The 14,038-nt window shown below is 35.4% G+C and overlaps 2 protein-coding genes across 3 annotated transcripts; both read left to right on the top strand.

The window, feature by feature from the left end:
- The first annotated feature begins 3,180 nt into the window (after window positions 1–3,180).
- LOC110934722 lies at window positions 3,181–4,202 on the top strand. The gene is made up of 2 exons (XM_022177561.2): window positions 3,181–3,595; window positions 3,674–4,202. Exons 1-2 carry the CDS (start codon window positions 3,196–3,198, stop codon window positions 4,129–4,131), a joined length of 858 nt encoding a protein of 285 aa, XP_022033253.1. The 5' UTR covers window positions 3,181–3,195; the 3' UTR covers window positions 4,132–4,202.
- Window positions 4,203–8,919: 4,717 nt separating this feature from the next.
- LOC110936590 lies at window positions 8,920–11,245 on the top strand. 2 transcript variants are annotated; one of them, XM_022178997.2, is made up of 3 exons: window positions 8,920–9,134; window positions 9,255–9,386; window positions 10,824–11,245. In XM_022178997.2, the coding sequence occupies exons 1-3, from the start codon at window positions 9,023–9,025 to the stop codon at window positions 10,943–10,945; spliced, it is 366 nt and encodes a 121-aa protein (XP_022034689.1). In that variant the 5' UTR covers window positions 8,920–9,022; the 3' UTR covers window positions 10,946–11,245. The 2 variants fall into 2 exon arrangements, with proteins under 2 accessions (XP_022034689.1, XP_022034688.1); XM_022178996.2 differs by having other exon boundaries at window positions 8,923–9,386.
- Window positions 11,246–14,038: the final 2,793 nt, after the last annotated feature.

Below are 14,038 nucleotides of genomic sequence, written 5' to 3' on the forward strand. Positions count from 1 at the left end.
TTCGTACCTATACGCGAGCGTAATCCGAGGGATTCGCTTACGTGGGTCCCATACATGCTTAAACATAAACATGCTTACATACAACATTCTTCTACGTACACATTCTTATTTTCAAATTCATGTATACCTTGATTCATACATAACTAGTACAAGCTATGTGGATCATGCGACGATCAGTATAATCGCGGGTGCACACGGGATTATAGTGATAGGCGTATGAGAACCATAGAGTGTACTACTGTGTATGGTAAGACACGGAACGTAACATGACCCCGAGTAACGAAACGGACGTAATGTGGTTAAAACATGGTGGATACGCCGCTGGTACTTCCTATATATAAGTGTTTTCACCATGTTACCAAACTTTCGTAAAACGTGCCATGAGAAATTCAGTGTGTTGCAGACCTTTTGGACCTAATACAACTTCACGCAACTCACAAACGCATTATATCCGATTATTCATGACGAGACTTCATCCTTAACACACTATGTTCATCTATCCAACACTTATGCTATTCACATACTTGTACTCTTTAAGAGCCATTCGTTCATTCTATACTCGTATTATTTTATACAAAACTCGTTCGCAATCCAGCTTGTTTAAACATTTGAGTCCTAACTTACCTCATTACCTATAAAATAGCCTCCCTATTCTTGATTCTTGTGTAACTATACTTAGTATACCTCTATTGCTTTATTTAAAGTAACAAACCTTTTCGTTCCTCTCAATAAACAGGATTTACGAAAGTATGATTTTTTTATACTATCCTTAAAAACTTCCCCTTGCAAATCTACCTTGATGTTCTCCAAAATTTGGTACTTTTCAAAACTTTCAAACTTCCCAAGTTTCAATTCTTAATGATCACCTTTATGCCAAAAACTCTTTCAAGCCTTCCTCTTGAATAAATTTCGGGACGAAATTTCCTAAAGGAGGGGAGACTGTAACGCCCTGCGTTTTCAAACATCCTACATTTAGAAACCTTACGTGAAATTCTATCTTTGGAAATCTTGTGTTCTTATAACCATTCTTTCATCGTAATCGTTGTAAAATACGGAACTTGCTTCGTAAATAAAGCTTGTACATTACACTTTTTACCTAGTTAAATCATGTTTTATTTCATATTTCACCTTGTTACAAGTTAGGGGAAACATTGTTGCATATTATTACACAACTTAATTAACAAAATTACTCATTATAATGTTTTAAAAAAATAAAAAAATAAAGAAATATGGCAGCCCAATTCAGCAAAATTCAGCCCCATATAGTTGGGTTTTGTGGGCTAGTTTCAAGGTGTAACCCCTTCTAAACACTTCCAAAGCCCAACCCATTGAAACCCTAATCCTTCCCCCTATAAATACCACTTATAACCAGCCTCCCTACCACTTTTGCAACCCTAAAAACTCACAAAACATCCACCAAACCGTAGCTGAAAGTAAGGGTTCGAGTAGATTGACACCCCTTCACGAAAATGAGCATAACTCACTCAATTCTTATCCGATTCACTCGATTCTTTTTCCTACTTGCTTGTATAATCATGGGGTTCGATTCCTAGACTTCTCCTTGGAGAAATCAGACCTGGAAATGCCCCGAAATCGTCCATAAACTTTCTGTTTGTTTTTATGTTCATCAAAAACTTGTTTAAACCTATGTAACTTGTGTTCAACACATCTCATACCTATGTCCTAATGCTTACAACTTATCCCATGGTTGGTTAAGCTTAAAAACAAGGTTGAGACATTTAAAATCAGAGGATTAAACCTCATAAACTTGGTGTTTTGTTTAGGGTTTCAACCCACAAATCATGTCAAACATAGCCTTTGATACATGAGTGATTATGGAACAACTTGGGTTGTCCTACATACAATCCTCACATGATTTGATGATTTCTCAATAGTTAGGTTGTTTATGTTATTGTGCAAATCCTAGTTCGTGACCCTCCTTGGTTGTTATTACACCAAGTGAAGTGGTGAACATTCAAGGGGTTCCTAAATGGAAGCATGTCCTTCCTACCCCATACATGACATCTATGATAACACGAGGTGCCTAAATGAAGATTCTAATCTTCTACCTCCTACTTGAATTATTGGACTAAATAATATGTAGTACTTAACCTAGATATATATATACACTCATTCGAACCTTTAATGTTGAACTCATGTTTATATGTTAAAGTAGTAGAACATCACCTAAGACCTAAACCTTGTTGTGATTCTTATGGGTGTTCAACTCATGAAAATATTATCATAACCCTTGTGGTTACCAAGTGTCATACAAGTGTTATGGGTTGAAGATGATTACTTCCACATGCTATTCTCATATCTTACTTTTATGTTGTTTTTAAATACCGAATCTCGACTCTAAGCATACATGAACTTTAACCCTACACATTCAACCTTCTAACCTCATCAACTCGTCAACAATTGGATAATCGGAAAACATATGCAAACTTTGTGAGTATACTCGTACTTTTCCCCTTTTACTTTTACCACTTTTGGGGGGTAACATGTTTACCTATTGAAACTTACACATGAACTTTTGTCTAAACACACGAACATTCCTATAACAATGCTTGTATATGTGATGGCTTGATACTTTAAATTTGGGTGATTCTTATGTGTTGAACTTATCATTAACTTCGTACGAGCCAAACCTTGACATATGTAGCGCTATAGGATTAACGACCCGCCTCTACTGAAACTTTGGTTATGTCATGAGCAAGTTGCGTTTTCTTGGTTTGATATGTTATACACATGCCATATTTAATGTTTATCTTGAATCGCATGCTTGCTATGAGGAATTGTTCACATTTTTATCTTATGCTATGTATGTACCAAACTTGTATACTCGCCTTTGCTTTTGCATTGAATTATTTTAAACATGTTACAGGTTGATGAGGACGATGCTAAGAAAAGAAATAGCGTTGATGCCTAGATACACATATAGACGTTAGGGTTTAATATGTTGTATCAAATTTTGTTATGTTATCATGTTGTTTAGTTAAACTTGTTGTATTTGAATTTCTTGTAATGTTGACTATTTGAAGTTATGAAATGAAATGAAATTTGGATTTTCTAAATATTGTCACAAATAGCGTTATGATGTCTCTAGCAATCTTCACACTTCGTCTCATCCCGATGTTTCCGCCATTGGTTGGGGTGTGACAGATTGTCATAGGACATAATGAGCGATTTCAAATGGTTAAGCGAAGGTTTCAACACTCAACAGAAACAATTCATAGATGTTTTCATGAGGTCTTAATTGCGATGATGAATTTCGCAAAAGAAGTTATAGTTCCGACATCTTCTAATCCAATCGCGAATGCTTCAGAAAACCATAGAAGGCTAAAACAAATATTTCCTAGAGCAATAGGTGCGTTAGATGGAACTCTTGTACATGCAGTCGTACCTGGTGATCAACAGACTCGTTACAGGGGAAGAGGAAAGGGTGAATGCTTTCAAAATGTCTTAGGAATCTGTAATTTTGATATGATATTCACGTTCGTATGGGCCGGATGGGAGGGTATTGCACATGATTCACGTGTTTTGAAAGAAGTTGCTTTTAATCCGAGTTCCGGCTTTTATTTCCCCCCACCAGGTTTTTAACCTTTCCTTAGATTTGAAGTAATTGTTTATCTAGTTTTTTATTTAATAGTTTTGATACTAACATTTGCAGACAAATATTACCTTTGCGATGCCGCATACACCAACACTCGTGGGTTTATGACTCCCTATCGTAATACGAGATATTGGTTAGCCGATTTTCGACGACAACGTGCATTGACTAAGGAAGAAAAGTTCAACCATGCTCACGCACAACTCAGAAATGTGATTGAGCGCGCATATGGTGTTTTGAAGGCAAGATTCCCAATCCTAAAACAAATGGCCCCCTTTTCATTTCCAATACAAAGAGACATAGTGATTGCGTGTTTCACCATCCATAACTTTATAAGGAAATGGAATATTCATGATCAGTTATTTGTGGAGTACAACGATAACACTTTTTTTGGAGAAATGCAACAGGAGGAAAGTGATGGCCAGTCTGTACACGACATGGAATGGGGCTCACATGGCATTGAATATATGACTACTTTGCGTGATGAGATAGCTACTCAATTAATGTCAAATGCTTAAAACCAAAATTGTACGCGAGTTATTAATTTCTACTTGGATTATTATGTTTTCAAGAATTATTCATTATTAGGAGTTATGACCAAACAGATACATTATACTCAGCAAGAAATAATTCAGAAGGGTAAAATCGTCATTGTACACAGTCATTCAGAGATCCAACCAAACAGACTTAAACTGGTTCAGCACTTACTGGTTCAGACCTCTTACTGGTTCAGACCTCTTATTCATTCAGAAGTTGCCAAACAGCCCCTTACTCTTATAATTTGTTTATCAATCAATGATATTGATTTGTTTACATCATCAACAATTATATGATACCTTTTATTCTTGTATGTAATGGCATTTGTACTAGGTACAACATGAATTTAAACCTAAGTTAATTTATTAAAAAAATGAGATAAGATGAAATCTTGTACAATAATTCCTTGTGATATATGTTTACCACAGATAATGAAAAGTTTATATTCTTGAGATTTAAGTTGGGCAAGGATATTCTGCCAACAACTAAACACACTCCATCAATAATAAAATAACTTTCTTTGTTTTATCCGATGCATTAATAATATTGAAGACTTTTTATACGCTAAGGACAAAAAGAAAAGTTTTATCACACGCAAATCAATAATAGTTGTTTTGATATCTCCACATACTGCATCATTGATCACTAGGTTGTTCTTATCCGAGCGTTGTGGCGGGGAACCAATCCATTTTAAAAGAAAAAATAGCTAAAATAATTAAGAACATGATTATTGATGATGATTTATGTTTCAGAGATTCTCAATATAATAATATAAACTATCTGTAAGCCCATAACTAACTTTAATGACGCCACCGCTTCCCACAGCTAACCGTCCTATGGTAACTCACACACCCAAAGAAATTCTACTTTCAAGACTCTTTAGCGTTAGCATCACTTCCTTCGAACAAACAACCACCCAAAGGTTGCTTTTCACATATAGTGAAATATGTTGTAGTGGGTCGGTTTAAGCGTAGATAAAAAACACGTAACGGTGTATTTTTACATGAGTGCTAGATGGTCTAAAAAACCAAACACTTCGAAAATGTCTAAACAACTGGCCGGTTTAAAAATAACGTTACGTAAATGAATGTTGAAACGTAAATAAAAATAACTCATGTGCACCATTAATATTATTTGAAACAATATACAAAAAGATGAAACGTGTATACAAAATTAAGACGTAGTAACGGAAAATTCATGTAAAATTTCAAGCGGTCACTTTATTAAAGTTTCGGGATTGTGGTATAAAACAGTTTAAAAAAAAGATAAAAACAAAAAATTAATTAAAAACTAGTATTAACGGGGCCGGCATAAATCGTGCCAAGTAGCACTAATGCTATATCCGACCAGCAACACCGAAAAAATGGGTAAAAACAAAATAACAAAAACGGAAAAACAACACCGAACGAAAAACATACGTAAAATCATTGAACCATGCATGTATGTTGTGTCGTATTAATGCAAAAAATTTAGACTAAAACATAAAATATAGAAAAGAATAACTAAGTCGATCTAGGACCCCGCTCGTTGCAATGAATTTGTCAAACAGGGAAATAAAGACGCATTGTGACGTGCCTGTCAAATGGAAAAAAATTAGATGAAAAAACATTGAACCCACACGCGCATTGCGGCGTATTCACTGGCAAAATTTAGAACGAAACGTAAAACAAAAAATTTAAAAAAGATGAAAAGTACGGGGGATCAAATTTGAAAACAAAAAAAAATATTAGGGGTTAACTTACAAAAGTTGAAAAGGTTTGGATAAAAGTAAAAATAAAAATAAAATCAAAGAGGTTAAAATAAAAAAAAATGAAAACCTTTAAACTAAAAATGAAGGGGAATTGGCCTGTAATGATCCCACCTAGACCTTATTGGCCATTAATAATCTCACCTTAGAATATTCCCCCCACCAGTCCTACCTTTCACATATTTTTCCTACAATGGTCCCTCGTTAAATAAACTTAACGGAGTTAAGCTTTTTTCCAAATTACAAACGGATTTTTAGGGCTTTTGATCAGAACGATGATACAAGTCCATTGATGTAAAACTTGCCTCGAAACGGTGCTCCAAGTGACTTGATTTTGGTTAGTTAGAAATTTAAACACCTGAATTGAAGTGTCGTTTTCATCGTTTGGAGCACCGTTTCGAGGCAAGTTTTACATCAATGGACTCTTATCGTCGTTCTAATCAAAAACCCTAAAAAAATCTGTTTGTAATTTGGAAAAAAGCTTAACTCCGTTAAGGTTTTTTAACGGGGGACCATTGTAGGAAAAATATGTGAAAGTTGGGACTGTAGGATCGTTCGCACGACCAAACGAGTCGTTCAGAAGAGATCTCGTCCAATACGAAAGGCGGAAACAGACGTACCGGAGTAGAAACAGCTTGATATACACTCTAATTGTCTTGTTTATTGATATAACAGCAATTTACAGCCTGGAGACACTTCGACAGCACCTCGGCACTGGAATCACAAAAGTTACAAATGAAAGACTCAAGCACACTATATATAGGCAATGCATTTCGCACGAAAAGGCTCATACGAAATTACCAGATGTCATTTCGTACGAAATGAAACATCATTTCGTGCGAATTGGCTACTAGTCATTTCGTACGAGATGGCCAATCCATTTCGTGCGAAATGGCCTCTACACTCATGTTTGACATTTTTCTCGTATATCGTGCCCTGATCTATCATTCTAAATACAAGACTCGATATAAGACGAAGTCGACAGACATATGCACCAACAGGGACTGATGGGGGGGAATATTCTGAGGTGAGATTATTAATGGCCAATAAGGTCTATGTAAGATTATTACAGACCAATTTCCCAAAAATGAAAAGTCCAACTTTTTTTTAAAACCTCCCTATTCTTAGATTACAACATTATTAAGCACCAACATGTTATTAATTTATAGTATGAAAATTGGGTCACATGAGCATGAGCATGAGCATTACACCCTTTAGTGAGTACGTGTGAGGCCACTCCGGCCTGCATGGCTTCATTTTTTCACATTTATTGCTCGTTTTTATATGTTCGTTGAGCATTGTACTCGATTATATTTTCTTGCTCCTCGATCCAATTGTATTCTAGAAGTAATGAGAAATAAAATTTGCTTAGGAGAAAAGCTTGTTGTTTAGAGTTGTGATAGATAATAACAGATTTTAATGTGTTAGTTTAGTAGTTTTGAAAACTTTGAATTGTAATGGTTATGAGACTTGGAAGGGACTTTTGTGATTAAGGATAGTGGTGGGTAGACGGTTTATGAGATATACAATAGTTTGAAAAGCACCAGACTAAAAATGGAGAGGTAGGTTAGCATAGTGAAGTAGAGAGAGACTGGTCTCAACGATGTGTCTGTATCGACGTTCTGCTATGCCACTTGGTCCACATGTGTAGGAAGGTGTAGAAATAAGTTTAGACCTTGGTATTTGCCTCCATTATTAGTATAAAGAGACATGACGGATGTTTGAATGTATTTTTTTTTCTACAAGTGTCTTAAATTCGGGAAAAAAAAATTAAACATCTAAGGTGTTGTTTTGACCTACTTTGCTTAACTTCACTTCAAGCTTCACGTTGATTCCAACATTTAGCTTGTAGGGGATGTTAAAGTATTTTATTTACCTTTCCAACAACGATATCACATTCTCTCTTTTCAATACCAGATGTCTAAGACATATTTTAATGAAACAATACAATATTATAAAAAGAAAATATGAGCCATGACTAATTTTGTGAATATGATGATAATTGTCTCTCAAAAATATGATTTTCAATATCAAAATATAAAGAATAAATGTCCTCATTACTATCTTTAACTAAAAAAGTATCATCAGAGATTAAATTCCGAAGGTCTTTGACGTCAAAAAAAAGATCAACATTACTGTAATTGTCATGACCACCCCAACTCTGAATGTTTTTATCCGTATCATTTATATTCGGATCTTTACTTTCGCTGGCATTTTCAATAGGACCAAGACTGCTCGTTGATTTACTTAGCCTACATCTGTGTTCGAACTCCTTCTTAAATAACATCGAATTTAACCACCATCTTTTCATATAGTTTTATTGCTCCAGATTTGCATGAAAATACAATACATGAATAGTCATTCGACGAAAAATCCTTTATTCAAATAAGGGTTATTGGATTTTAATAATCCTAAGTTTCACAAGTTGGCCGATAATAATCCCAACTTTAAAAATTCCCTCCAATAATCCCAACTTGTAAAAGTTTGGCCGCCATTGATCCTTTTCTAACATAGGTGCACTTAAATCAATTAAGGAGTCTCTAGGTGTAATTGAATCTATTGAGAAGACCAAATTCTTATATGTTTGAAAAGGATCAATGGCGGCCAAACTTTTACAAGTTGGGGTTATTGGAGGGAATTTTTAAAGTTGGGATTATTATCGGCCAACTGGTGAAACTTAGAATTATTAAAATCCAATAACCCTTCAAATAAAGGATTTCCTATCAGAGTATCAGGAATCTATACTATATAATAAAAGAAACCAAATAAATGACACATATCACTTTCTAAGGTGATCTCTATAAAGTTTTACAATGATATAATAAACCTTTAATTGATTATAAAATAATAAAAATAAATAAATTCATCCAAAAATACGAACAGATAGGATGCATTTAGATATTAGATTATCCTACTGTGGGGATGGTTCAAATAAAGGATTTCCTATCAGGAATCTTACTAATATAATAAACAAAACCTTTTGGGGACACTTGGCATTCGTTGAGGGCCTCCTTTTTTTTTGTTTTCCCGCTCAATCCCCGACAACCCGGTTTTACAACTCACTACCCTCAATCACAACTAACCCGACCCATATCTATCCATATTCTCCGATATCCATTCCGTTGATGAAACGCCATTCTTCTTTAAACCCTAACTGCGGTCCATACCTAAACCCCAGCCGTGATGCTATGAAGATCATAATCGAATCCAACCGAAAGATCCTTCTTATGGTTCAAGGTTTGGTTATCTTTGTCAATTTATATTTTCTTCAAATTGCTTCTAAACTACCCAGAATTTCTTCAAGTTTTTTAACTATCGACGCTTACAACAATCCGTACATACTTTCGACGATTCTAGATCAAAACATGATTGCCATAGCAGCACATATGATGTACGATCAATTCTATTTTGGGTTGTTAATACTCGTCGCTGTCTCACCGGAATCCACCGTGGTCTCGATCTCGATCTCTGAAAATTTGGAGTTTCTTGGTAAGTCGAAATCTGTCCTTGATTTTAGGTTTTGGTTTTAATTTCATCTCAAAACATTAATTTAGATTCCTTGAGGATTGATGATAGTGTTAAAATGTGTAACCAGGACGGCAGTTCTGTTTTCTTGATTGGTTCTGTTATTATAATTTGTCACAATTTGAGGTTCTCAAACAATGGATATGACTACATCATGTTGTTTCTGCCGGGTAGATTTTGAAACTAAACAAATAAATAAAAGATTGGTTCAACATCAATTCCAGCTATCTGGAGGTCATTTTTGAAAATAAAATAAAGAGGCTTACAGACTACAGTATTCAGAATATTCTAATTTAATAAAGCATATTACATTTCAGATACTTCATGTTAAGTATTTGATAGATAAATAAATTTTTTGTTAACCGTTAGTACACCTATACATTCAAATGCAAACATATACATATTAAAATCCGTTTTTCTCAATTTTGCGGTCCAGTCCCGTCTGTTTTTTTTTTCATAGTCATGCAGTCGCTAGACGGCTGTAGTTATATTGTTTTATTCAAACATTGGTAGGACATAGATATTTTCCCGATTCTAAAATGTTGGAGAATGTGATGAGGATGATATTCTGAAAATTATGGTTTGCTTTTATCCCTTACATACTTGAGTTGTGTACACCTTTGATCATTATATTTGATTTCCCATGATTGATATATGCTTATAAATCCTTGAATGCAATTATGTGGGTCAAAATTGATCATGTATAGGGTCTGGAGGAGCTTGAGATTTCGAAACATACTCTCCACTACTGAGCGAAAAGTTCGGGGGTTGGCCGCCCCCTCCCGCCCCTTAAAAGCTTCGCCTATGGCTGAGATGTAAAAATTACAGAAAGGATGAAAAAACTATAACGGTTAACTTGATTAAAAGACCGACTCGTCCCTCGACTTTTAGGGCCTAAATGTCTCAGAGCGACTCGTCCTTTTCAAAACCAATCTTAGTTGTAAATGCATATGAAAGGTGTCTTGCATATACATATACATGTGAAGGTTCAATGGTGAACCAGAGGGGAATCGGCTTAAATGAACTCCAGTCGAAATCTTTTGATTGTCTTACCTTTTAGGATTAATTGTCCATTAAGTCTTCACTTTCAAAGCCATATTTTAATATTTGTTTGGATACAATTCTATCAACTTTAACTGGTCTTATATAGTAATACAAGCAAGTCCATTTATGTTGTTTATAGGGAAGAATTAAAAATCTTTTTCTGAGAAGTGACCCGTTTTGGAAATTGCTGCAAAGATCCTCAATGGCACAACCCGGATCTTTATTTTGAAAAATAATTTCTCTGGACTATTTTGGCACATTTTAATGAAACCAACTTTGCTTTAGAAAGTTATACATGTATGTAGTATTATGTACAGGATTAATTCTTTTTTTTTTGTTTTTCACCTTTTATTGTAGATGAAGCTACCTTGTCGACACAATTGATGTGGCAAGTGAGCAACAACAAAGATCATCTTTGGGGTGTGACTTGTGAGTGTTATAAGTGTTTACTTGTATGTTTCATGGGACTTCAGATGTGAACTCTGTGTAAATCTATCATTAAAGTTGCAATCTCGAAGCATGTTGATGGAGTTTTATGGACATTTGAAGGTGTCAAGATCGCTTACTACAAGTCAACAAACCCATTTGCTTCATCATCGGTATGTATATTTGTTGTTTTGCAGGTGTGATACACGGGTCTATAGGTATAGAAAGGAAAGTTTCAAATGATACGACCAAAGTTGTATATAAGAAAATATTTAGAGACTTGTGATTTCTTTATACTTTTGTGTATTGTAATTTATTTCATAAATGTAATAAGCATTTTTTTTCTTGGTTTTTATCATATTTTTATATTTTATCCAACTTAAATTGTTCAACTCGTGTATCACACGGGTAAATAACCTAGTAAGCATATAAATCCAATCACTACACATACGGATTTGTTGAACATACCCATATCATTCTTGTTCCGTTAGAGTTTGACACGTGTTTTATTTTGAACAACACAAATATTTGTATGTTTCTATGCTAACTAAAAATTCTAACAGTGATACAAAATGATATCGTATTAATTTCAATATTAATCATAATTTATATTTCTCTTATATTAATTTTAGAAATTTAAGGTCCTACTTAAAAATTCTAACATGAATATTTCTTTTATATTCATATATATTTTATATTGCATCACATTCAAAATTTTGACAATGAAAAAGACGGATAACCGTGTGTTATTCCCATTCTTTTGCTGCTTGGACCACTTCCTTATTTGGAAAAGTCAATTTAAGCCGTCAGATTGAGAATATAAAATTTCACGTCCTTTGTGACATTATGACATTATTGAGATGAAGTTTCTTTGGTTATAGATATAATGATAAATTAATTAACCTTTTAATTAGAGTAAAATGCACGGATAGTCCTTGTGGTTTTGCAAAAGAACATCTATAGTCCCAAACTTTTGAAAATTACACCGGTGCTCTCTGTGGTTTGACAGTTTGTTACTCGGATAGTCCCTGGAGTGGATGCCCGTTAGTTTTCTCCGTTAAGTGGATGTGAAATGACAAAATTACCCTTCATCTTCTCACTCTATAAAAACAAAACAACCCCACCCCCACCCCCACCTTTCTCTCTGTTTTCCCCCACCATTAACCACCAACCACCACCCACCTACACCACAAGTAACCACCTTCTGAACCACCACCATCTCTACACCCATAGAGAGAAACTGAGAAAGTTGAGGAAAAAGGAAAATATAAGAAATGCATAGGAAGTCACAGGATTATACTCGTTGCGCACATGCACGTCTCCATCCAGATACCATGCAATCTCATCTCCTTTATGATACTCTCGTTCACTACAATGTCAACAATTCACACAAAATGTCACCTAATATGATCTCAAAACCCTAGGCAGTTAATATCAACAATTCAGACAAAATGTCACCTAATTTTATCTCAAAACCCTAGGCAGCTCAAAATCAGCTTTACGTACAGATCCATAACAAATTCAACAACAAAACTCAAATTACCTCAAAGGCCTAAACCTAACCGTCACAGAAATGCTATCTCCGGCTCTCGATCTCGGTACACTATTAATCGGTTCACCAACAAGTTCATCTGATAACAGGAAACCTACCGCCGAGCGGCCGCCGTAACCACCTCCTTTGGAATACATCGAGTCAGACCTAGGTGTGGATCTGGAATTATTACCGGAAGCACCGTAGAATGACGTCGTAGCAGAGGGAAAAGAGCAGGATTTCGGAACGATCCAGATACCATGCAATCTCATCTTCTTTATGATACTCTCGTTCACTACAATGTCAACAATTCACACAAAATGTCACCTAATATGATCTCAAAACCCTAGGCAGTTAATATCAACATTTCAGACAAAATGTCACCTAATTTCATCTCAAAACCCTAGGTAGCTCAAAATCAGCAATACGTACAGATCCATAACAAATTCAACAACAAAACTCAAATTTTCTCAAAAGCCTAAACCTAACCGTCACAGAAATGCTATCTCCGGCTCCCGATCTCGGTACACTATCAATCGGTTCACCAACAAGTTCATCTGATAACAGGAAACCTACCGGCGAGCGGCCGCCGTAACCACCTCCTTTGGAATACATCGAGTCAGACCTAGGTGTGGATCTGGAACTGTTACCGGAAGCACCGTAGAACGACGTTGTAGCGGAAGAAAAACAGTAGGATTTTGGAACGATCTGCTTGAACGATGAGGATGATGAAGATGAGGAAAATGGACTTGACGGTTTCCGGTGGTGTAATAGCGGACTGCTTAACGGTGGGGGGGGGGGGGGAACAGAGAGAAAGGTGGGGGTGGGGTGGAGTGGGGTTGTTTTGTTTTTATAGATTGAAGAAGATGAATGGTAATTTTGTCATTTCACATACACTTAACGGAGAAAACTAACGGACATCCACTCCAGGGACTATCCGAGTAACAAACTGTCAAACCACAAAGAGCACCGGTGTAATTTCCAAAAGTTAGGGAATATAGGTGTTATTTTGCAAACCCACAAGGACTATCCGTGCATTTTACTCTTTTAATTATTTTATAGTCTCATGGGGTTGTGATTGCATTACTTGAAGCATTGATAGATCTAAACACAAGTAAAATATTAACTTGTGTTAGATATGTTAATTCAACCACATTTAAAAATCATCCTGACACGACTAGTATTGCTCATTTATATAAAAGAGTCAACTAGGTGAAAGGGTAGTATATGAGTTGACGAGTCGTAATTACATTGTAGTTTTTGTAAATAAGTTAAACGATTAATGTCAAGTCGACTCGACTCGTGTTACAACTGAGTGGATTTGATGTTGACTCAATTTCAATCAGAATACTAGTTTCTCGTAGGGATGTTAAAAAAATCTGTTTAAAATCGACCGAGACGTCCAAATCGAATTGAATTTGCCCATTCAAGCGTGTTAGAAGTATTAGGGTTTGGTCAACAACTTGACAAAATTGGTTTTCATGGTCGATTTATTGTTTGGAACTAGTCGGGTAAACCGAACCTACTGATAAACTAATACAAGTTAAGAGAAGAGAAAAATCCCCGGATAGTCCCCATGTTTTGGTGAAATTTCACTTATAGTCTCCATCTTTCT

Source organism: Helianthus annuus, chromosome 1 (assembly GCF_002127325.2).
Source record: "Helianthus annuus cultivar XRQ/B chromosome 1, HanXRQr2.0-SUNRISE, whole genome shotgun sequence".
NCBI classification, from domain to species: Eukaryota; Viridiplantae; Streptophyta; class Magnoliopsida; order Asterales; family Asteraceae; genus Helianthus; species Helianthus annuus.

Bases quoted from the DNA above. Each gene is read 5' to 3' on its own strand.
- LOC110934722 (XM_022177561.2), top strand. From the start codon at position 3,196: ATGGTTAAGCGAAGGTTTCAACACTCAACAGAAACAATTCATAGATGT. The intron at 3,596-3,673 runs GTTTTTAACCTT...TAACATTTGCAG, and splicing joins CTTTTATTTCCCCCCACCAG to ACAAATATTACCTTTGCGAT.
- LOC110936590 (XM_022178996.2), top strand. From the start codon at position 9,023: ATGAAACGCCATTCTTCTTTAAACCCTAACTGCGGTCCATACCTAAAC. The intron at 9,387-10,823 runs GTAAGTCGAAAT...CTTTTATTGTAG, and splicing joins TGAAAATTTGGAGTTTCTTG to ATGAAGCTACCTTGTCGACA.